General features: G+C 37.8%; 1 protein-coding gene across 2 annotated transcripts in view; it reads left to right on the top strand.

Moving 5' to 3' along the window:
* The window catches only part of XDH (xanthine dehydrogenase), a 76,634-nt gene that overhangs the window by 14,344 nt on the left and 38,407 nt on the right, over window positions 1-23,883 (top strand). For both annotated transcript variants that reach the window (XM_074209664.1, XM_074209663.1), the window contains 9 exons: window positions 1,173-1,234; window positions 9,366-9,434; window positions 9,983-10,069; window positions 11,659-11,800; window positions 13,791-13,883; window positions 15,276-15,427; window positions 16,749-16,842; window positions 18,039-18,148; window positions 23,602-23,786. In XM_074209664.1, coding sequence (XP_074065765.1) covers window positions 1,173-1,234; window positions 9,366-9,434; window positions 9,983-10,069; window positions 11,659-11,800; window positions 13,791-13,883; window positions 15,276-15,427; window positions 16,749-16,842; window positions 18,039-18,148; window positions 23,602-23,786 — 994 coding nt within the window. The remainder of the gene's footprint in view (window positions 1-1,172; window positions 1,235-9,365; window positions 9,435-9,982; window positions 10,070-11,658; window positions 11,801-13,790; window positions 13,884-15,275; window positions 15,428-16,748; window positions 16,843-18,038; window positions 18,149-23,601; window positions 23,787-23,883) is intronic.

Below are 23,883 nucleotides of genomic sequence, written 5' to 3'. Positions count from 1 at the left end.
CTTTGCCTTGCAAAAACCTAAAAAAAAAATCAAAAATCTCTTTCCTCACAACTTAATATTGATTACTGCCCTGAAGTAGCAACCCACTCCCCCACCATCACTTACACAACATGCATACTTAAAATAAACATTTAAACATTCATAGATTGACCGCTACAGAGTTTTGCAAAACTCTAGCTCACAAAATGGGAGGGAGAAGGAGTGAAGGTTAAGGACCCATGGAAAGTCTATTTGAGGAACTCTGTAAGAGCCAGTCTACAATTGTTCAAATGTCTCTTTTCCTCCATATATATGTGTGTGTATATATATATATATATATATATATATATATATATATATATATATATATGTGTGTGTGTGTGTGTGTGTGTGTGTGTGTATATATATATATATATATATATATATATATATATATATATACATATGGTATAAGTGTGAATGTGTGGAAATCTGCTACTTTAGGACAGCAATAAAGACAGAGATCAATACTAAGTTGTGAGGAAAGAGACTTGTTTCTTAGCAGACAGTAGGCAACAAGCATTTAGGGTTGTCTTCTTCAATGGCAATAAGTACCTGAATAAGAATAATAAATAATAAATGATAATAATAAACATATATGTTTATATAATGCTTACTATGTATCAGCCACTGTGCTAAATATTTTAACAATTAATATCTAATTGATTCTTATAAGAACCCTGGAAGGTTGATGTTATTATTATTATTATTATTATTATTATTATTATTATTATTATTCCCACAGGATCATATAGGTACTAAGTGTTTGAGGCTGGATTTGAATTCTGAATCCTTCCCATTTCTAGGCACAGCACTCTTATTCACTGGAACACACCCCAATATAGTCTTGCCCCTATCTTGCTGAGGGGAGGGCTATTTGCCCCTATGAATTTATCAAATAGTGACTCCTGGGCAACTAAGTAATACAATAGATAGATGCATCCTGACTCAAATACTTATTAACTCTGGGACACAGCTTAATAGTTTTGAGCCTCAATTTCCTCATCTGTAAAATGAAATGTTGGGCTTGGTGCCATCTAAAGTCTCTTTTAACTATAAACCAACCTAATCCTCAAATCCATTCTCTATAATTCTTTGCTCTACTGAGAATCACCACTGACAGACATCTTTGCATTTTTGCTTCAATTCCACAGGGAACCTGTGCCGTTGTACAGGCTACAGACCCATCCTTCAAGGCTATAGGACATTTGCGAGGGTAAGTGCCATTGGTCAGCTATTACCCTAGCTCTTGTCATGGGGAGGGGAGAGCTGACATAAATTCAAAGTATCAAAAGTATTGCCTGGTTTAAATAAACTACTGTTTCCACAGTCTGCCTGGAATTGTCTTAATTTCAGTTCTGCTTATTGGAAACTTTGTTTCTTTCTAGATTCAGCTCAAGCCACCTTTGTCACGAAATTTTTTCCTCTTTTTCTCTCTGTTGTGGGTCTTCTTCCTCTCCCCAATTCCTTTCTATTTATTTTTATATCCACATATTTTATTTACTGACCAGTTTTCATATTATCTCTTCCCCCTTGACCCTTCCAAGTAGAAAGGAAGTTTCACAAGATCAGGGACTGTTTCATTTGTGTTTTTCTTTCTCTGGTGCTTACCATGATATCTGGTACTTGATAAGTACTTGGAAATGCTTTAGGAATTGAATAAAATTGAATTGTTGACCATGGAAAAAGTCTTTTAACTTTTGCAAGTCTCAGTTTTCTTACCTACAAAATTGAGATGAATAATACTCTTTATGACATAGAGTTGTTATGAGGAAAGTGTTTTGTATTTCCCAATATAGAAAGTATTGTTCATTGCAATAAACACCTACATCTGCTGAATCCAATGCCATAACTAAGAATTTGGGTGCCTGGGAGCAAGTTTAATTAAGTGAGGTAGAGTGGGTGGGTAAGAGAGGAGGCTTTGTAAGCATTTTTGTAGATGGCTCAGATAGACTAGAGATAGAAGTAGAGGCATGTTGGAGTCAAGTTGTGTTGACTCACAAAACCCTATTGTTAAATTTTCAGTTTGATTATTTACATATTAGAACCTGCAAACACTATACACAGCAGGGTTTGATTGATAATTTTCTTGATTGTCTAGACTTAAGTAATGGGGAAAATATTAATAGTGAAGATTAAACTTAAAAGTGAAAATTTTTCAGAGCTGGTTGTTAAATATTTACCAACAGTCATCATAGGAGTTAAGGAGATTGAAAAACAGGGAGGTAAGGATATAATAAAGAATAAGGAACTATGATGGAGAAGATTACAAGACAGGTAGTGCATTTATTAGAAAGGAGGGAGAGTGAGTGAGTGATCTAGAGGTCCACAAAGAAAAGGAATAAGTTGGACAGGATAGCATGAACTCTATCTATCTGTCTGTCTTCCTGTCTGTCTTCCTGTCTGTCTTCCTGTCTGTCTGACTGTCTACTTTTTTGCATGAACCTTGATAGCCATTGCTTTTATTTACTTTAATAATATTTTCCCCAATTATGTGTTAGAATAATTTATAATTTTTTTAAAAATGAGTTTCAATTTCTAACCTTCCCTCTTTCCCTTTTCCCTAAGACTATAAGTAATCTGATAGATGATAGATATCTGATATATAAACATTTCTATATTATTAATTTTGTACAAGAAGATTAGAAAAGAAAGAAAGAATGAATGAATGAATGATAGAAAAAGTAAAAAATACTTTGCTTTAATCTGTATTCAGGTCTTGAATATGAACTTTATGGAAGAAGTGGTTGCTGAATAATGGTGGCAGAGAGAGAGAGAGAGTCTGAAGGGCTATGGGGAGTAAGAATTACTTCAGCTCCTCTTCTTCCTCCTGGACCAGCATTTTAGGGAGTACAGGAGAAAGAATATCATATCTTAGGGTGAGTCCCTAAGAGACGTGGTTTCTTCAGGAAGAAACTAGTTTGGGGGTATTGAAGGAATGTGCAAGGAAGGCTAATCTAGGTTGGAGGAGAGTTTGTTAACTATGAGGGAAGTTTTTCAAGGGATCTTTGGAAAAGTGTCATAGATAAAGAATTAAAAAGAGATCTCAGAGGCCATCTAGTTCAATCTCCTCATTTTACAGATGAGGAAACTGAGGTATAGGCAAGTTAGGTGATTTGCCTGTAAATGGTAAGTCACAGAGGCATGTATCGAACTGTTGGCAACCAAATGAGATTTTCCCATCATACTACAATGGCAGATAGAGAAGCATAGGTTTCAGGGAGAGTTAGGACTTTTTACTATGTGCAGTTGGAGTTAAGACTGTTTCTTTGTGGAGTGATTGCTTTTCTGGCTTATCTTCCCCATTTATCCCAACTGCATTTCCCTCTCATTGAACTTGGAAATCTTCTAGGGCCATTATTAGTCCCTAGCTCAGATTCCATATAAGAGCTCTTCAACCCCTGATAAAATAGCCTATGGAGGGAATTAGGGAACATGGACATGGGGAGAATGGTATAAATACTCTTGGATCAGAGTAAGGAATTATCTTCAAACCTACTTATTAGTTAGTAGTTTATCTAGGTACTATGAGGTATAACAGATCATATCTTATTCCCCCTCAAGGAATATTTTCTTATTTTTTATAATTATTTATTTTATATTTATAATAATGTTCCTTCCACTGGTCCACCCCCTTTCTTTTAAAAAAAATTTTTTTATTTATTTGTTTTTCTAATTACATGCAACAGTAGTTTTCACCAACCATTTTTTTGCAGGGTTTTGAGTTTTACATTTTTCTTCCCCCCTCCCCCCTGAGGGGAGTAACCTAAATATAAATATAACCTAAATATAAACAAATCTAAATATAAAGCAACCTAATGTATGTTTCTATATGTATAATTCTGCTGAACAGATTAATCATGTTGCTCTACCTCCTTTCTTAAAAAAACATTATCAACACCCAAATTAAATACAAAACTCTCATCATAAACACGCATAGTCCAGTAAAACAAATTCACACATTGGTCAGGCCTCCAAAATCTATATCTTTCTCTTTTTTAAATCCATCACACCTCTGGTATGTGAATGTTTCAACCTTGGTCCTCTGTAATATTGGTTCATCATTGGACCAATGTTGTTTTTCTCTATAATGTCATAAAAAAGATTATTTTCTCAGTTTGACTCACTCAAAAAGTATTTTCCACTTCTACCTGAGTTTTACTGGGTCCAGGATCTTAGAAATGGGTTAGAAGGGGCCTTAGAGACCTTATAGTCCATCCTTTTCAGTTTACAGATGAGGAAATTAAGTGTTGACATAATCTCCAACTGACAAAGGTGGCAAGGTGAGAGTCAAGCTTCAAAACCCTAGGGCTGTTTTCAGTGCATCACACTGGGCTGTTCTGTTGTCATTCAATTTAAGGAAGTGTTCCTGTTTGAGAACAGAGATTTTTCCATTCCTATGTGCTACTTAGGGTTTGTTCTGAACTGGTTCCTGGAAGAGGAAGATTGTGTAAGAAGTTAATCCTTTAAAGAAATGCAAGATCTAGCTTTATTTAGAACTCTGCAAGACCAGCCAGGCTTACAGGTACTGCAAATGATACATGACCAATTCAGCTCAATTTAACATGTGTGTACGAAAGCATGTGTGTATTAAAGCATGTATATGTGGAATTCATAAGACTGGTTATTAAGAGATTCCCCCCCCCCAAGGTAGTGGCTCTTGTATGCTTATGGGGTTATATACTACTGTCAGGAAACATGGAGTATTTGGATTAAATTCTTATAAACTTCTCCCCCGCAAACAAAAAACCAAAACCTATAGAGCAGGTGTGTCTAACCTGTGGCTTGTGGGTTGTATGTGATCCTCAAAGTTCATTCATGTGGAATTATTATTTTATCATTATTATACTCATTGGTAATAGTCATAAATGAATATTGAATTCTTTATGTGGCCCTTTACAAGATTTTGTAGGGCAATGCTACCCGGAAGAACTGAAAGGCTGGACACCCTTGCTGTAGAGCATAACAAAGATGAGGCTGAACTGCTGGTAGTAATTCTAGCAGCCAGGAAAAATTGGAGATGGGGGGATGGGGGAGACTGCTTATAGAGATTAGCTTACCCCGGTTCAGTGCAGTAGCACTAGTAAAGTAGTTTCCCCTTCAGAAAATCCAGCCACAGAACCAGTAGCCCAACAGAGATGGTTAGCATTGGCAAATAGATGTTTATGTGTGTGTGTTGGTATGAGGACAGTGGGAAAAGGTGAGGCATGATCATTGAAGTGATTTTAAATAGTGGTTCAGGACAGTGAACTGGTCACATGCTGAAATTCTGGGGAGAAGTCCCCCCCCCCCCAGTTACTCATCCTAGTTATAGCTCTGAGACTAGGGCTAAATTGAATTTTCTTGTCTTAATTCCCAGATAGTTTACCCAATTTCCAAAATTTTTGTATGCTTGAGTTGATTCTGATTCTAAAACAAAGTCCTATATCAATCTCAGGAGTTTTGAATCTACAGGGAGGTGATAATTTTAAAAGTTGGCAATCATGAAATGTCAGAACTAGAAGAGATCTTTGGTCCCTTATTCTCACACTTATCCCTGATCCCACCCCATAACCTTTAAAAATAAATAAATAAACAAATAAACAAATAAATAAATAATTAAATGGATGAATAAATGAATGAATGAATGAATGAATGAGCCCAGATTGGTGCAGGGACTCGGAAAAAAGTCACAAGATGGATTTGAGACTGGAATCCTGGTCTTTTCACTCTGAGGTCAGATATGATAATATGATGCCTCTCCCTCCCCTCTACCCTGTTGACCACTATTGAGATATTTCAGGGCTTGATCAAGTGTCTTGTTTAATCTCTGATCAGGAGCAAAGTTTTAACCATTCTTGTTCCTCAGTATAAACCCCATTACTCCTGAGCCCTTTAAATGTTGTCCCTCTAGGGAAGACCAGTCAAACCAAGCCTTAGGGGTGAGTACACTCATTTTTCTTCCTATACCTTGCCCCTATATTAGAGGATATGGGTAGTGTGGTGGACATGGAATCAAATCTTACTTCTAACAAGTACTAACTCTATAACCAGCATCAAGCTACATGACCACTCTGAGACTGGTTCCTCATCTGTAAAATAAGGAGACCTTCCCCCATTTATGTGGCATGAATGTTGTGACACTCAAATGAGATAATGTATATAAAGAGCTTTGCCATTAAGCATTAGAAAAATGTTTTATTTATAATAAAGCTGGTAGAGTATATAGAACTGGACCTAGCACAAGGGAAGGCCTGAGTTCAAATCTTGTTTCAGACATTTACTAGATGTATGACCCTTGGAAAGCTAAACTTCAATTTCCTCAATTGTAAAATGGAAATAATAATAATACTTATTATCAATGGTTATTGTGAGAATCAAATGAATAATACTTGTGAAGTGCTTTGTAAACCTTTAAAGTGGTGTTATATTATTATAAGCCATCTGCTCTGGTAACCAAGGTTTCTCAGTTCTATTCCTAGAGTTAGTCACAGAGAATGATCTTGACAGACAGGATTTATTAATGGCAGGCAATAAGTATTTATTAAGTGATTCCTCTGTGCAGACATTGTGCTAAGAGTTGGAGATAAAAAAATTAATTTAAAAAGATAGTTTCTAAAAACAAACAAACAAACAAAAAGATAGTTTCTGCCTTCAAGGAGCTTACATTCTAATTGGGCAAGATAATATATGTTGTTGCCTTAGAAATGCTAGACAGAAAGCAAATAGTTAAATTCTGTTGCTCCTGAATACCCTGATGCAATCCTCTTCATTACTTGACCCTTAGGCCTTTCCCAGAACACAGCCCATCCCCTTGTATCTATATTAGCTCCCCCCCCCCCCCCCCCCCCCCGCTAGCTGCCTATCCATTAGGGAGAAAGCCCAAATGCAATGACCTTGTACCTATGAAATAAAACTTATCTGTCCCTTATCACTCTGAGTCCTAAGTCATTGTAAAATTCTTTCCTAGTCGAACCCTATCACTAGTGCCCCAAATTGCATCAAGGCTATTTTTCCTTTAAAATTCAATAAAAACACAGTCCTTGACACCATATAAAGTGCTGACTACTACCCAGAAGCAGGATAGTAAAAGGGAAATCCTCTCCAACCTCGAATCACAGATCTACAGCTGCAAAGGATCTCAGAGGTCATCTACTCCACCCTCATTTTACAAATATGAAAATAGAGACTCAACTAACTTGCCCAAGATCATCCAAGAAGCAGATGTGAGGAGAGGAATTTGAATCTACATCCTATGATTACACTTTTTCTACCATACCAAGAGAGCTTGGTTCTGCCCCTTACTAGCTGTATAACAAACAATTCATTTCACCTTTCCAAATCTTGGTCCTTTCATCTTCAAAATGAGTATAACTTGTCTTATGAGGCTGTTGTAAAGAAGCTCTTTGTAAACCTTTCAAAAAAAAATTTTTTTTCCAATTGTGAACCCTCACCATGTGATGATTGGGTCATCTGTTTTGGAGTGTTTCAGAGGAAGCTATTTAACAACTCAGTGGTCATCTCCCAACATTTTGTTGGAAGAGGACAGGATGACATCTCAATGTCCTTAAATTTAGAGGAAGTTTAGCAACAGGATCCTGTGCCAACACTATGCAATGTTGGTCTTCTAATTGAGGAAGTGCTTGTTATTTTAACAGTTGAGAGAATTGTTACAGATAAGACCACCCAAGAGGCTGGCATAGAAGAAAGAAAATGGGGCTACAGTAGGGAAGACAAAATTTTGTAGAAGAGGGGCTTGCTTTTTTCCAGAAAAGCTATCCAGACCCCTAAATCCTCCCTGATTCTTCAAAGAGAAGGAATATCTGCTCATGAAAAAAATAGATGAAATTTCCTATAACTCTCTTGACTCTTATTTCCTGACAGAATATAAATTTCTGTTCCCAACTTTAAGGCCCTATACAATCTTGCTTCAAACTACCTAGCCAAATTTTTCACATGCTTCTTAGTTCCCTTCATCCATACTATATTTTAGTCAAATTGGACTCCTGCCTATCTTTCTGTTTTTCTCTTCTCATTCTATTTCTCATCTCTATGACATTGTTGCAATGCTTGGAATATACTTGTATCTCCTCTCCTCCTCAATGTCCCTCTTTCTTACAAGAAATAACTTGTGTGCCATCTCCTTCTTGAAGCTTTTCTTGCCCCACTTCCCCAAATAGCAATGATCTCTCTCTCCCCCTCCTTAAATTTGTCATAACATTTTCTTCTTCCCTTTATCCTTATTTTTCTTGTAACATAACTATTTGCATAAAGATCTTTCCTCCATTAGAATGATGTTCCTTGAGAACATATTTTTGATATCCATTTTTGAATCTTCTCTTCATATGCCTTGTCATAACAAACATCAACAACAGTGTCTGGGTGCTACATATATAATAGGAATTATTGTTGTTGTTAAAAATCAAATATCAATCAGTTAATCAGCCAATAAGCATCTATTATGGGCTAAGCATGGGAATACAAAGGCAGAAATGAAGCAGTCCCTGCCCTCAAGGAGGTTACATTCTTTTGAGAGAGACAACTTGTACATATATAAATATATATGTAAAAAATATATATGCAAAAAAGGCAACTTGTTGATGGAGAGGCTATCCTAGAAGGTGAGGGCATTAGAAATGCTCCATGTCTTGTGATTAGATTAAACCAAGCAACAGAAAAATCTAATACAGACACCAAATATGGTTTGGAGAGACAAATGAGGTGGGAGGTGCATTGGAACTGAGGTTTGAAGAGAACAAAGGGTTCTAAAGCATGTTGTTGAGAAGGAAATACATAATAGGTATGAAATTGGAGATGAGATGTTGACTGAGGATGGGCAAAGTCAGGTTGGTCATACTAAAGCACAAATGAGGGGAGTGGTGCATAATGAGAATGGAAAGAGAGGTTAGAACACTAAGTTGTGAAGGATTTTCAACTCCCAAAAAGAAGAGTTTCTATTTGAGGCTAGAGGTTCATGGGTAGATTTATGGGCAAGGTTTTTTTTTTTTTGTATGGACAAAGCATGGTCCATTCTTTGCTTAAGGAAAATCATGTGGAGTAGAGGTTGGAGTAGAGAGACTCAAGTCAAGATATGAACTTTGTATCATCTCTACCTGGAAGTAAACTATGACTATAACAAGTAGCTTATAAATATTGATTTAAAAATGCCTTGTGATTAGATTAGACCAAGCAACAGAAAATCTAATGCAGACACCAACTCTTGTTCGGGGAAACAAATGAGATGGAAGATCTCTTTTAAACTCATTGCTCCAGGGAGAGGAAACAAGGCCTGCAGTTTTCTGAAAGATAATCTATTTTCTTTAACCTCGAAGAAATTTGAGTAAATGTGAATGTTCCTTGTTCTTTAGGATGGGGGATGCTGTGGAGGAAAGGGAGAAAATCCAAACTGCTGCATGAATCAAAAGGAAAACATCCAGGTCAGCCCTGCCTTTGACCCTCACCTTCAGTCCCAACCCCACCCCAACCAAAGCCTGTGCTGCTCAAAACTGATAAGGGGCTGCCATTTGGGCAAGGGAGGGAGAAGGTTTGATGCTTCTTGTGGGCCACTGCCCTACATATCCCTGAGTTTATTTCAAAACTCATTCCAAAGACATTTCTCATCTTTACTCTGCTACTTCTCTGCCAGTAGGTAAGGGAAGGGAACCCTGCAAGAGTCTTCCTATTATTGCTCCTTTTTTCCCCTTTATTCTTGTCTTCCAACTTTCTTCCATATATTCTTCTCTTACTCTTTTTCCTTCTTCCTCTTCTTCTTCTTTTTCCTACTTTTTCTCCTCTTTCCTAATCTTCCTTTTTCTTTATTGCCTCCTTCTCTCTCCTCCTTTCAACTAATTTCTTTCTCTATTTCTTTCTTTCTCCTCTTCCCCTCTTCTTCCTCCTCCTCCTCCTCCTCATTCTCCTTTTCTTACTCTTCTTCCTCCTCTCATCTTATTCATCTCTACTTCTTCTTCCCTGTTTTTTTTTGCAGTTAAATCTCTCACCATCTTTGTTCAATCCAGAGGAATTCCAGCCATTAGATCCTACCCAGGAGCCTATTTTCCCACCAGAGTTAATGGTATGTGATTCCCGAAAGGGGTAACTGAACATTTATAACTTGAATGTATGAGCCACCCTGGATACTTAGGTGAGGTGACTCTATGACCATATAACTCATATCATTGTTTCTTCCAACTGTCACAATCACTTTGGAAGAAAGAGTTTCTTATTAAAAGAAAAAAGTTACCTGACCATTCAACTCAGTTTTATATCTTATAAATCTGTTCTCTCAGTTTTATCACCAAAGTAGTTTCATTCTTATATTTGTAATAGCAAGTACTGATTACAAGTCATAACTAAGTCACTATGAGGAAAAGAAACTAAATATACATTTTTGTACTATTTCTACCAGAACCAGCTAATTGGCAGAAACTCAGTAGTCATGGGTTTGAACACCATTCTTGATATTTACTAAGAATGTAATAATAATACCTATTGCACTGAACTCAGGGCAGTTCTAGGGTAATATGTGCAAAGTACTTCATAAATGTTACCTCTTATTTAGTTAAGAAACAGTGTGATGTAGTATATCTGAGGTCAGGAAGCACTGACTGCTTCATTAAAAGAAAAAAGTGGTTTCCTTAAAAATTCAGTTCCTCAGTCCAATAAAAGTACTTTAACTTTCAAAATCTGATTCATTCTCAATGTGACTTGAGGGTCATCTTTTAGTCTTTAATTTTTTGTCTCATAAAAAACATAGTGTACTTCCTTCTATTGATAGCATCTCTGTATTCTCTCTATTTTGCTACCCAATGCCAAATCAAAATAATTTATCCAAGGATTGTTTGTCTCACTTGAATTCCTAGTTACAGAATGCCAGAGTTGGAAGGGAACTTAGAAATGAGAACATTAAATACCAGAGCTAGAAAAAACCTTGGAAAATATGCCAGAACTGAGAAGGCCCATAAAAAAAAATAGGACAGTATAACAGTAAAATAGGGAAAGATCTTAAAACTACTGAAGAATATAGAATATTAGAGCTGAAAGAGACCTCAGATGGAATATCATAGCTAGATTGGAACATCTTAGAACATGAGATCTGAGAGGGGCATAAGAATATAGAACACAGATTCAGAATTGAAAGGGAGATAATAATAGAATCACAGAATACCAGAGATAGAAGTGACTTCAGAATATAGAAACATGATATCATAACTGAAAGACATGAATTTAGGACCTGTGGAATAACCAAGTTGGAAAGGGCCTTAGAATATTGAACCATAAATGGAAGGGAAGTAGCAAAGTGTTGTAGAGAAAAAGATTAGCTCAGAACCAGTTGGGTCCAACTCTTGCTTCTGCCACACAGTGGCTGTGTGATCCTGGGTAAGTTATATAACTCTTGATACTCTGGGTAGACTACTCCGAAATAGCCGCAGAGAGGTTCATTGGTACCTGCACTGCTAGAGAAGGTTTCTTCACCTGAGGATTCCCTGTATCAGGGGAATTATAGGTCTAGTAGTTCTTATTTCTAAAAGAACATAGAACAATTAACGAGCTCCCCTAGTGGATTCAAGAATGATTTGTTAGGAAAACAAGAAAAGGGAAGAGATGAGGAGCATTATGTTTTTCCCCAATCCAGGGAGAAATAATTGAAACATTTGTTCTTAGAGACTGAAAGATGAGCCCCTGAAGCAGCTGTGTTTTGAAGGGGAGCGGGTAAAATGGATCCAGACTGCCACCCTGAAGGAACTGCTGGAGCTGAAGGCTCAACACCCAGATGCCAAGCTGGTGGTGGGAAACACTGAGATCGGTAAAAGTGGATGCCATGGAACAGTGGCTGCAGAGTTAGGGACATATTGTATTGCTTTTGACAAAGTCCCAAACTGGTGTTTGTTCCCCTTTTATAAGGTTCCACCTTTTGGATGCCTCAGAGAAATGTCATTTCCCAGACTATTTCCTGATTGTGTCAAGGAGAACCTAACATTGGATGGGTCAGATATTCTCTAGTGTCCCACACCTAGGGAGATGCTCTTATAGGAAGGAAAGGAAATACCCAAATGAGACTCTAGCTTGTCTCTCTTGGTCCTACTGCCCAGACCTTTGTTACCCTTGAAATAGACTGGACAAAAACTCGGGAGGCAGTGGTTAGATTTGAGATCAGAGGAACTGAGTTTAATCCCCTCTGCCTCTCCTCTCCCATTACTTAATTTCTGTAGAGTGTCATGTAAAATGAAAGGTTTTGACTAGATGAACTCTAAAGACCCTTTTCACTTATATCCCATGATCCCCTCCTGTCTCTGGGATCTCAGGTCCTTCACATGACCTTGACTTGCACAAGTCATACATGCCCAGTCCTCTTTCAGACTTTTTCAGTTTTTAAAGCTCTAGAATCACTTATTGGAGCAATAAGTAACAACTGGTTTCAGATAGTAACAGTAACTATACCTGATGTTCCCTTTCATCAATTAATTCCACCTATTGACAAAATGGCATATAGGAAAACAACTGAATAGATAAGCTGCCCTAGCAAAAACTACGTTTCAGGTCTGGGAGAGTGATTGGTCAGTGGTCATTGATCCTTTTCCCTGATGTATAGATGCTGGAGAGGATCCCTGTTTGTGACCACCTCTTCCAACACCACTTAGTCTCCCAATGGAAATTGCTTTAAATTTAGCGAATTAAAGCTTGCCAAGAGGAGTAATGTCCTATCTTCCCAAATAAAACATAAACTCCTTGAGGATAGGAACAGCATCATTTTTTTATAATTATTTTCCCTAGCCCTTTGTTTGGGTTTGGCACATTGTAGGTACTAATTTTTGTTGAATTAATAGTGAATTATTATTAAGAGGCAATATTTTGTGGTCTCAGTATCAGAGCCTGGCATCTGAAACATACTGGCAAATCTCAACCTCTCAGCGCCCTGTTTAAAATTTTATTATAAATGGCAAATGCATTGATAGAAGAAATTTTCTCACTTAGAGTTCTCTAGATCAGTGAAAGCATAGGTTCATATCTACCCCTATTATTATGTTTAATAAGTGTCTACTGTGAAGACGCAGCCTGGTTTCCAGCTGTCAGATCATGTCAGTGCTAAGTGAAACATTTATTCCATACCTACTATATATCAAGTACTTTTCTAAGCCTTGGGAAAACAAACAATGCTTATCCTCAAGGAGTTTACATTTTATTTTTTTAATTATAAAGATTTTATTTATTTTGTGTTTTACAATTTTCCCCCTAATCTTACTTCCCTCCCCCCACCCCCCAGGGGACAATTTGCTAGTCTTTACATTGTTTCCATGGTATACATTGATCTAAGCTGAATGTGATGAGAGAGAAATCATATGCTTAAGGAAGAAACATAAAGTATAAGAGACAGCAAGATCAGACAATAAGATATCAGTTTTTTCCTAAATTAAAGGGAATAGTCCTTGGTCTTTGTTCAAACTCTACAGTTCTTTATCTGGATACAGATGATATTCTCCATTGCAGAGAGCCCAAAATTGTCGCTGATTGTTGCAATGATAGAATGAGCAAGCCGAGTTCTTCAAAGTTGATCATGTTAGGGTATACAATGTTTTTCTGGTTCTGCTCATTTTGGAGTTTACATTTGAAAAGAAGGATCCAAAATCTATCAAAGAATGGTAACCTGGGAAGGGAGTTTTAGTTTAGCTAGGCACAAGAGTTGTCAGTAAAATGGGTAGGGCAGTTGTAGTTGTTTCCCCCGATTTTTCTGTAAGTGATATTAGTCATTATGAAGATAATCATGACTGATCTCTAACTCTAACTTTTTTTTAAAGGTATTGAGATGAAATTTAAGAACAAGCTATTTCCTCTAATAGTCTGCCCAGCTTGGATTCCTGAGCTGAATTCTGTGGAGCATGGCCCAGAGGGTAAGTGGGAGATCCTTACTAAGGAGGAATCAAGACATCACATATGTATTAAGTACTATTATGCTAAACCCTGTATATACAAAGCAAAGCATGACTCCTGACCTTAAGTAGCTTACATTTTAATGGTGGATACATGTTAAAAAGTACATAAAAGATGCCTAGGGTATGAATGAAAGGAAATCTCAGAGGGCAGGAAGCAGCATTAAGGGAAACTGGGAATAGTCTTGTGCAAAAGATATGAGTTTATCTGAGTCTTGAAGAAAGCCAAGACAACTAGGATATGGTCAGACTTGAGGAGGGAATAATAATGGATCACTACTAAAAAACGGAGTCAAGAGGTGAAGTGCTGTATATATGAGGAAATGGGAATAGATTGGATTGTAGAATGTATGGAGCAAAACAAATGTAAGAATACTGAATAGGTAAGAAGAAATCACTTTGTAAGGGTCTTTAAATGCTCAACAGGATTTTCTATTTGATTTTGAAGGTACTAGAGAACTATTGGAATTTATTGACTGGGGCACAGAAATAGCTAATATAGTCAGAACTGTGTTTTAAGAAAGCACTTTTTCAGCAGCTAAGCAGAGGATGGATTGAATTGAGGAGAGATTTCAAATCAGGGAGATCATTTAGGAGCTATCACTGTAGATTGCCTGCTGGTGGTGGCTGTGTGAGTGGAGAGAAGAGGGTCATATAGAAATAGAAGAATTAATTTCTTAACAACTAATACTGTCCAAAAATGTAAAGAACTGAATAGAGGTAATGAGTTCCTCCTCCCCGGTCTCCAAGCAAAGATGGGTGGCTCCTTTTGGATATACATGATTCTGGGGAAAATATTTAGAGGATACTCATGATTTTGACAAAGATAGGGAGGGTATTCTTGGGTAAGAAAGAGTAAGAGCAGAGATATAGTGGTTGGAAACGGTAGGATTTATGCATTCAAAATAGTCTAATTTGGCTACTGTATAGTAGTAAAAGTTAAGGTTGGAAAAATAGGCTCAAGAAAAATCATGGAGGACATTGAATGCTAGCATAAAGAATTCAACAGCTGTCTGGGAACAGTCTATAGAATGTTTTGAGTTTTGAGAGGGTATATGACAAGAGTAATGTTGTGCTGTCTGTTAAAAGTATGAGGGAGGAGAGGCTAGAGGTGTTCAGATCATTTTGGAGGCTGTTGACTGGAGGCCAGAATTTGTAGCAGTTAGAATGAAAAGGAGGGTACCTAATATTCTGAATGAATGCTTGAATACAATGAGGGGCATTGCAAAGGAAGAATTTACAAGGCTTGACCATTGTCTATGACAAATGCATGAATGTCTATGTATTTGAGTGTTGGGGGTATGGTGATATTGTTAAAGTTGATAGGGAGGATGACAGTGACTTCCTTCCCAGGCATCTCCTTCGGGGCAGCCTGCCCTTTGAGTGTTGTGGAGAAAGTCTTAGTGGCTGCCATAGCTGATCTCCCATCCTACCAGACTGAAGTGTTCAAAGGGGTCCTGGAGCAGCTGCGGTGGTTTGCTGGAAAGCAGGTCAAATCTGTGGCGGTGAGTCCCTGGGTCAGAGATTCAATCAGGTGGAATAGAAAGGGCTTATCCTCTGGGGGCTCAGGTTCCTTATCTGAAAAATGAGGAAATCAGATTAACTGACCTGCAGGGTCCTTTCTAGCTCTAAATATATATGATCTTGAATAAGACAAATAATTCATTTCACTCTTTCCCTAATGTGGATGTAGAAAGGATGAACAAGAAAATTAAGGATCCCAGAAACAGATCCATAAAGAATCTTGATAGGATGGAACATTAGGATGAATCTAGTGAGATTAAATATACAGAGATAATTAGAAATACTACACTTAAAAAGACAACTTCACAATTAATTGATTAGGGAGGCATGGTTAGAAAATTTTGAAAAAGAAAAAGGAATCTCCACAGTCCAACAGTGGAATTTTGAAGACCAAAAATACCCAAAACATCTTAGACTCTATCAAGACTTCTAGGAGAAAGGAAGTATCATTTCCCTTAAACTTTGCCCTGTTCAAATCACATTTGGAGTTTTGTGTCCAGTTCTGGGTATCATATTTTTGGAAAAGCTCTGATAGGCTGGAGAGTATCCAAAGGAGGGCTGAATAATGAAAGGCCTTGAGTATGTATGAAGAGGTGCTGTCTGAAGAGGGTTGAAGCAAACTGGGGATACATAGATTGAAGAACAGAAGACTTACAGAGGATAAGGTAGCTATGCCCAAGTATTTGGAGGGTTATCGTGTAGAAAAGAGATGGGGCTGTAGAGGGGAAAATTAGGAGCAATGGATGGAAGTCATAAAAAGGTAAGTTTAAGTTTGTTATCAAGAAAACTTCCTGAAAATTTAGATCTAAAAATGGAAAGGCCTGTTTCAGTGTCCTCTCCCCACCATCCACTGGAGGTCTTCAAGTAAAATATTTATCGGATATGTTGTAATAAGGATTATTTGGGAATATGGTTGGAACAGATGACCATTGATCTAGCTCTCAAATTTGATCATTCAGAGTAGTCAGTCATTGGTGATTCAAATAAAGGTGATTGTTGTACCTACGTTGCCCATTTTTAAAGTCAGGGTGATATTCAATGGAAGGATAGCCGAAAAAATGGGGAAGGTGCAGCCATTGTAGAAAATTAGGGTGAAACTCATTGGAAGGATAGGCCAAGAAATAGGGATGGTACAACTATTGTGGATAGAGATGGGGTAAATCATGAGAACCTCCTGTCTCTATTGGCTCTGTTTTCAAATATCAAGAATTATAAAATTATCAAGAATTAGTGAGCAAAGGTTTCCTAGGAGTGGGCCAAGTCTAATCACATGTCTAATCACATCTATGTCTCTGTTTTCAGTCCATTGGAGGAAACATCATTAATGCCAGCCCAATTTCTGACCTCAACCCTGTGTTCATGGCTAGTGGTACCAAACTGACTCTGGTATCCAAGGGTGAGTTGATGTAGATGAATCCACAAAATGAATAGAGGTTGAACCTGAGTTAAAAAAAAACCCAGGTTCAAATCTTGCATCTGACAATAATTAGCTGTGGGATATATGGGCAATCATGTCACTTCTCTGACTTCAGTTTCTTAGAATTATATCCATCTGCAATACCTATTTCTGCCACTAGGTAGTGCAGTGGATAGAGAGCTGGCAGGGAAGACTCCTAATCCTGAGTTCAAATTTGACCTCAGATAATTTACTAGCTGTGTGACCGAGGCAAGTCACTAACCTTATTTGCCTCAGTTTCCTCATCTGTAAAATCAGTTGGAGAAGGAAATGGCAAACAACTCTAGTATCTTTAACAAGAAAACACCAAATGGGATCTCTGAGTGTCAGAAGTGACTAAAAGGACTGAAGAACACAGTGCCTATCTCATATGGTTGTTCTGAGCCTCAGAGATAAGTCAAGGACCATGCAAATCTTGAAGTGCAATTCAGATTAAAGCTGTCATTGCTATCATTATGATAAAGAAGGCACTAGAAAGGGATATTTTCCCAGATAGTCTGTTTCCTAGGAAAACAGAACCAGGGTAAGGGGTGATTGGGCAGGGGGTAACTTAGAAACCCTGATATCCAGCCTGATTAATGTTGGAGATCAAGGGGATTACTTTGATAAAAGATAATATTGGAATTATAGAGGAACTTCACTCTTCTCATTTTGAAAAGGCATAGATAGATAAATGCAAAAATTGAATGAATGAATAATTTTTTAAAAAGATGGCATTGTACAGTAGAAAGAATGCTAAATCTAAAATCACAAGACCTTGAGTTCAAGTCCCAGTTCTCCCACACCAGCTGTTTGACTTGGGATAATTACTTAACCTCAATGATCTTCCTCTGTAAAATAGAGTTAGACTGCATGGTCTCTAAGGCCTCTTCAACTCCTCAGTCCATGAACCTATCTATGAATTCTTAACAAATTAATAGAAATTTTTTGAGATAGAGGATACAGGACTAAATTCTCTGAGTTTTACTTTTTTCTCCATGCCAACTCTTTCCTTTAAATTCAAGATCTCATGATAAAATTGAACTGATGAAGAAGAGATCCAATGCCCAGGTGTTTCTATGCTGGACTGGGTGGTAGGCTCTGACATGGTTCTCCAAGCTTACACCTCCTGAGGCTCCTAACTTATCTCCATACAGGGACCAAGAGGACTGTTAGAGTGGACCACATGTTTTTTCCTGGCTACAGAAAGACACTCCTAAGTCCAGGGGAGATACTGCTTTCAATTGAGGTTCCCTACAGCCGGAAGGTGAGATGTTGTTTGAAGCTGACCTTGGAATCTTGTCTAAGTGTGACTCCCATATTGAGAGATATATACACTCCTGGGAAAAGGGTTCTGTCTGCCCAAGTGGAGGACCTGAGTTCCAATACTAACTGTGACTCCCTCTGTGATCTCATGCAAATGACTTTACCTCCCTGTACATTAATTTCTTCAACTGTAAAGTAAAAGGGTTGGACCAGTGATGGTCTCTGGAGTTCTTTCTCAGCTCTAAATCTAAAATCCTGTGATGTCCAAGCAGAGTGCACAACCTACTTCAGAACTCCTGACACCTGGAATTTATTTCCTTCCTTGCTTCTTTCTCTCTCCCTCCCTCCGTCTATTTCCCCCCTCCCTCCCTCAGTTCCTCTTTCTTTCTTTTCTTTCTGTTTTTTTCCCCCAATAACTAATCTAAATTGGTTTCTTTGTATTTTCCAAGTGTATTGGTTCTTGTTCTGATCTCTGGAGTCAGATCAAACAAGACTGGTCCCTCTTTTACAAAAATTCTCACATGCTTGAAGACAACTATTATATCCTGACAGGATCTTCCCTTCTCTACACTAAATAGTCCTTCACCATTCTGATTGTCCTCCTTTGGACGTTCTTTAGCTTATCAATGTCTTTCTGAAATCATGGTATCCAGAATGAACACAGTCCTCCAGATATAGTCTGATGAGTGGATAGTACTATGGGATTATCACCTCTCTGTTCCTGGAAGTTATGCTTCTCTTAATGCAGACCAAGATTTCATTATCTATTTTGGCTGACACATCACACTATTATTTATTAATGAGTTTGCCATCCTCCAGATCTTTATCTCCCCCAGAACAAATGATATCTAACCAGGCCTTTCCCATGTTTTCTTTGTTACAGTTTATCTTTGGAACTCACAGGAAAGACTTTATACACACACACACACACACACACACACACACACACACACACAACACACACGTAAATTTCAACTGGACTTTACCTTAGAGTATTTTGGCTCCTGACTCTGTCATTCACTGAATCAGCTATACCTCTTTGGTCTTCAATTTAATTTTTTAAATTAGGGAGAGATGGATGAAATGGACCACCGGAGTTTCTGTAAATCTAAATGTATGTTCCTATGATCCTATGACTTGGTTTCATGGAGCATAGTGCAGTAGATAGAGAGCTAGCCTTGGAGTCAGAAAGATTAGGTTTAAATCCCACCTCTGAGTATACTGGCTATGACAGCATCCTGGGCAAGCACTTACCCTCTCAGTACTTGAGACTGGGCTGGCAAACCTGTGGCAAGGTTTCTGGTAAATCAGAAAATGCAATTAGGAAATGTTAGCAAAACAAACAAAAATATAATACAAGTAGGTAATGTTAATTTGTGGTTTTCAATGTCAATTTGCTTGTCAGAGATTAGTTTCTATTTGAATCAGATACCATTACTCTAGACTTTCTAAGACTATAAAAGTGCCAATTTGCATTAGTAGAGGGAATTTCCTTATTTCCTTTAGCAATGAAATGATAAGTCTAATATTTATCTAATCTACTTATCTAATACTTAAATGGGAAAACGCCATTCAGTCCATTCCCAGTCAAGTGTTTGGGAATTCCTTGATTTCATAATTTTCTATTCCCTATTTGAATTCATTTTTCATACAGTTGGTTCATTTCCTGGAATATTTCTATAGTTCAAAAAGCTTGGTGTTGCTTTTTCCTCATCTTTATGACAATCACTGAATGTAAAAGTGCTCCAGAATAGTGTAACACCCTTTCTTTCCATTTCTTACCTACTCAAGAGATAGTACTGAACCTCTCCCTCTTAAGGAATATTTGAAGGCTAATTTCTTAGGTGGAGCCTTAGGCACTAGTGGCTGTGAGGGATGGGAGGCAATATGGCAGAGGTGATAGATTTGGAGTCAATTTCTTTATTTTTAAAATGGAGACTTGATGACTTAGAAATTCCCTTCCAACTCAAAATTTATGATCCTGTGAAGTTTGTTATTATTGTTGTTGATTTTCGCAAAAGTAATGGGGTTAAGGAACTTGCCCTAGGTCCCACAGCTAGATAACTATTAAATGTCTGAGGTTGAATTTGAACTCAGGTCTTCTTGACTCCAGGGCCAGTATTCTATCTTCTATCCACTGCAGCACATAGCTGCCCCTTCTATGAAGTTTTAAAGAAGAATTGCCACCTTTCAAAATGAATGTTGTATTGTAAGTGGTGTAATGAATAAAGCTCTAGTCCTGGAGTCAGTAAGACCTGAGTTCAAATCTAGCCTCAAACGTAATAGTTGTATGACCCTGGGCGAGTCCCTTAACCCTATTTGCTTCAATTTTTTCATTTGCAAAATGAGCTGGGGAAGAAAATGGCGAACCATTGCCAAGAAAATCTCAAATGGAGACACAAAGAGTCAGATATGACTGAAATGACTGAACAATGATATGGTTTAGATAGACAGTTTATGTCTATAAAGTATTTAAAAATATATAATACACTCTCATTTCTGAATATAAGATTTTATATCTGTATTTATTTCTAACTGGCACTTTTAGACCCTATAATTAGAAATTATAAAACTAGATCTATTTTTCCATGTATTTTTAACACAGGGTGATCTAAATGTGTATCCTAGCAGCTGGAATCTAGTAATCTTTCCCAGAATAGACTGAAGTCATCTCTGAGTTGGAAGGAGAGTGTCATCAATAGAAGATCTCATTGTGCTGCACTCCAGTGTTTGTTAGCCTTGGCTTCATTAATTCTCCTGGGGGTGTATTGTTTTTACCCAGAATCTGGCCTTCATTAGGTGCCAGCACCATCCAAGCCCATAACAGCTCTGTAGCAGATTTTGAGGTTGAAGTGAGAAGCTTTATACCTGGAAAGCATCCTACATTGTGTTCTTGTGTGATGGCCTCTGGGCTTAGCTGCCCAAAAGAAAAACATTTTCAATTTATAAAAACAGCTACTGTTTCAAAAAGGGACCAACTTCCTTTATGAAAGTTGGCATTAAAGTAGACCTAGCAGATGCATTTTCACTTTACTTGGGAACTCATGTCCTTGTCATGCCTGGAGCAGTCTGTTCTTTTCCCATGTAGAGCAGAGAACAGAATGGGTTACTTTGAAAGGATAGACAGTTTTCCTTTTTTTTTGTTTTTCCCCTTTTAAATGTATTATTGATTATGTTTGTTTAGTTGTTTCATTTGTTTCTGACTCTTCATGACCCTATTTGGAGTTATCTTGGCAAAGATATAGGGTTTGCTATGTCCTTTAACAAAAAGAATTTATTTTAATTTGTAAATTTTAAATTGATTGATTTTATATTACTTTTATTTATAAATATTTCCCTCCCTACCCCCCCTTCTGTAATAAAGATTTAAAAGGAAAAAGGGGGGGAGCAGATCAACAAAAGTATCCAACACATCAACTGAATTTGACAGTATATTCAAGACTCCATATCCAGAGCCTTTCACCTCTAAAAAGAAGGGAGGGTGATGCCTTTTGATATAATGCATTAGATGGAAGAAACCCCATCTCATGATTTAGTACTGAATGCCTGCAATATACTTCCTTTCTCCCTCTACATCTCCCACCATTTGGTTTGTTTCAAAGTTCAATTCAGGTGACACTTTCTACCAAAAATCTTTCCTGATGGCCCTAATTTTTAGTGTTCTCTCCCTTTTCTAATCATATTGCATTTATATACTTTTTATTTCTCTACTCTATTTTCATCCTTCTATTCTCTGGTTTAGCATGTCTCAATGGCAGGAAGATATTTCAATTTGCCTATCCAAATTTTAACCATTGCCTGAGATTAGAGAATAGAAGAAAATTACCTTATAAAGTATTTTTAAAAGAAATTTCTCTTACAATCAAAGTTTACTTGTTCTATAGGGATCCTGTGCACTTGTTCAGGTTCTGTGCTCCAGTTTTCCAGTTTATAAAGTAATAGATAACTGTCTACTCTTTTCTTGCTCTCAGTCAGTCATCAAGTATTTATTAAACATCTAGAGTGTACCAGGCGCTATAAAGACCAAAATAACCAGCACCTGCCTTCAAGGAAGTTACATGCTGGGAAATGAGAGGTCCTCCAGTTACTTCCCTACCCTGGCATTCACCAAGAGCATTTTAATGCAGTTCTCAGTCTAGCTTCATTCAATTCAATTCAATAAACATTTACCCAGTGCCTACTATAGGCAGTGGGAATACAAAGACAAAAATGAAACATCTCAAGTCCTTAGAAAGTTATATTCTATTGGGGTAGGGATGGGAAGGAAACATATACATATAAGAATATATGTTGTTGTGCAGTCTTTTTTCCATTATGTCTGACCATTTGTGACCCCAATTGCTTGGCAAAGACACTGGAGTAGTTTACTATTTCCTTCTCTCACTCATTTTTATAGATGAGGAAACTGAGACAAATAGAATTAAGTGATTTACCCAGTGTCGCCCAGGCAATAAGTGTCTGAAGCTAGAATTAAACTCAGGAAAAGGAGTTTTCCTGACTTGAGCCCTGGCATTCTGTCCATTTACACCACTAGACTGCCCATATGTTTCATATGTGTGTATGAATGTGTATACAAATATATATATATATATATATATATATATATATATTTATATGTGTGTGTGTGTGTGTGTGTGTGTGTGTGTTTTTGCAAGACAGTGGGGCTAAGTGACTTGCCCAAGGTCACACTGCTGTTACTATTAAGTGTCTGAAGTCAAATTTGAACTCAGGTCCTCCTGACCCCAGGGCCCATGCTCTGTCCACTGCACCACCTAGCTGCCCCCCTAAACATATATCATATAATAAATAACAACTTCAGCATCATTTTGGTGACAAATTACTAGCATGTGTTTGGGGGGAGGGGAGTGAGTCAGCTCAGAATAGAATTGGTTTTCCAGGATATGGTACTTGAGCTGAGCATTGATATTTACTAAATCCTGGTAGACTTCACAAGTTAATATATGTAAACAGCTTTACAAACCTCAAAGCACTATATAGATTATAGCCAACATGAATATTATGGATAAATGTCTTGGAGTCAGGAATATCTGTGACTCCAAATAGGGTCACAAAAAATGGACAAGACTGAACAATTAATAATATATTTCTAAAAGGTGGTAGTTAGGATAATTATTCCAGACAAAAAGGATAATCCATGCACAGCCATAAGGGTAGGAGTTGTAATGGCTCGTGGGTGTGATAGCAGGACAATCTTAGGATATCTTTCAGACTTTCTCAGGAAAGGGGGACAGGCATTCTATAGCAAACCAGTGATTTCTATTTTGTCACCTCTTCTGATTTCCTGCGGGTTCCCTTCTGGGCCAGCTAGCGCTCTAGCCGCTTCACCTCCAAATTCTTTCCTATCATCCCATTGTTCTGCCTATAAAGTAGGGACCATAATCCTCCTCTAGCCAGCTCGAGAAACAGAAGCTCACCACCCTGTGCTTCTTTCAGGGGGAATATTTCTCAGCATTCAAACAGGCCTCCAGGCGGGAGGACGACATCGCTAAAGTCACCTGCGGAATGAGGGTCTTATTCAAACCAGAAAGCGATCAAGTCCAGGAGCTGGATATCAGCTTTGGAGGCATGGCTGATAGAACCATACCAGCCCTGAAGACCACCAGGAAGCAGCAGGGAAAGTGAGAGAATATGAACAGGAGGGGCTCAGTGGACCAGCCAGGGGCGGGAGGGATGGAGGGGAGGAGGGCGGACAGAGGGAGGGGAGGGGAGGGGAGG

This window comes from Macrotis lagotis, chromosome 1 (genome assembly GCF_037893015.1).
Source record: "Macrotis lagotis isolate mMagLag1 chromosome 1, bilby.v1.9.chrom.fasta, whole genome shotgun sequence".
Classification (NCBI taxonomy): Eukaryota; Metazoa; Chordata; class Mammalia; order Peramelemorphia; family Peramelidae; genus Macrotis; species Macrotis lagotis.
The sequence above is the reverse complement of the archived record's forward strand: the minus strand, read 5'-3'. Positions and strand labels throughout refer to the sequence as shown.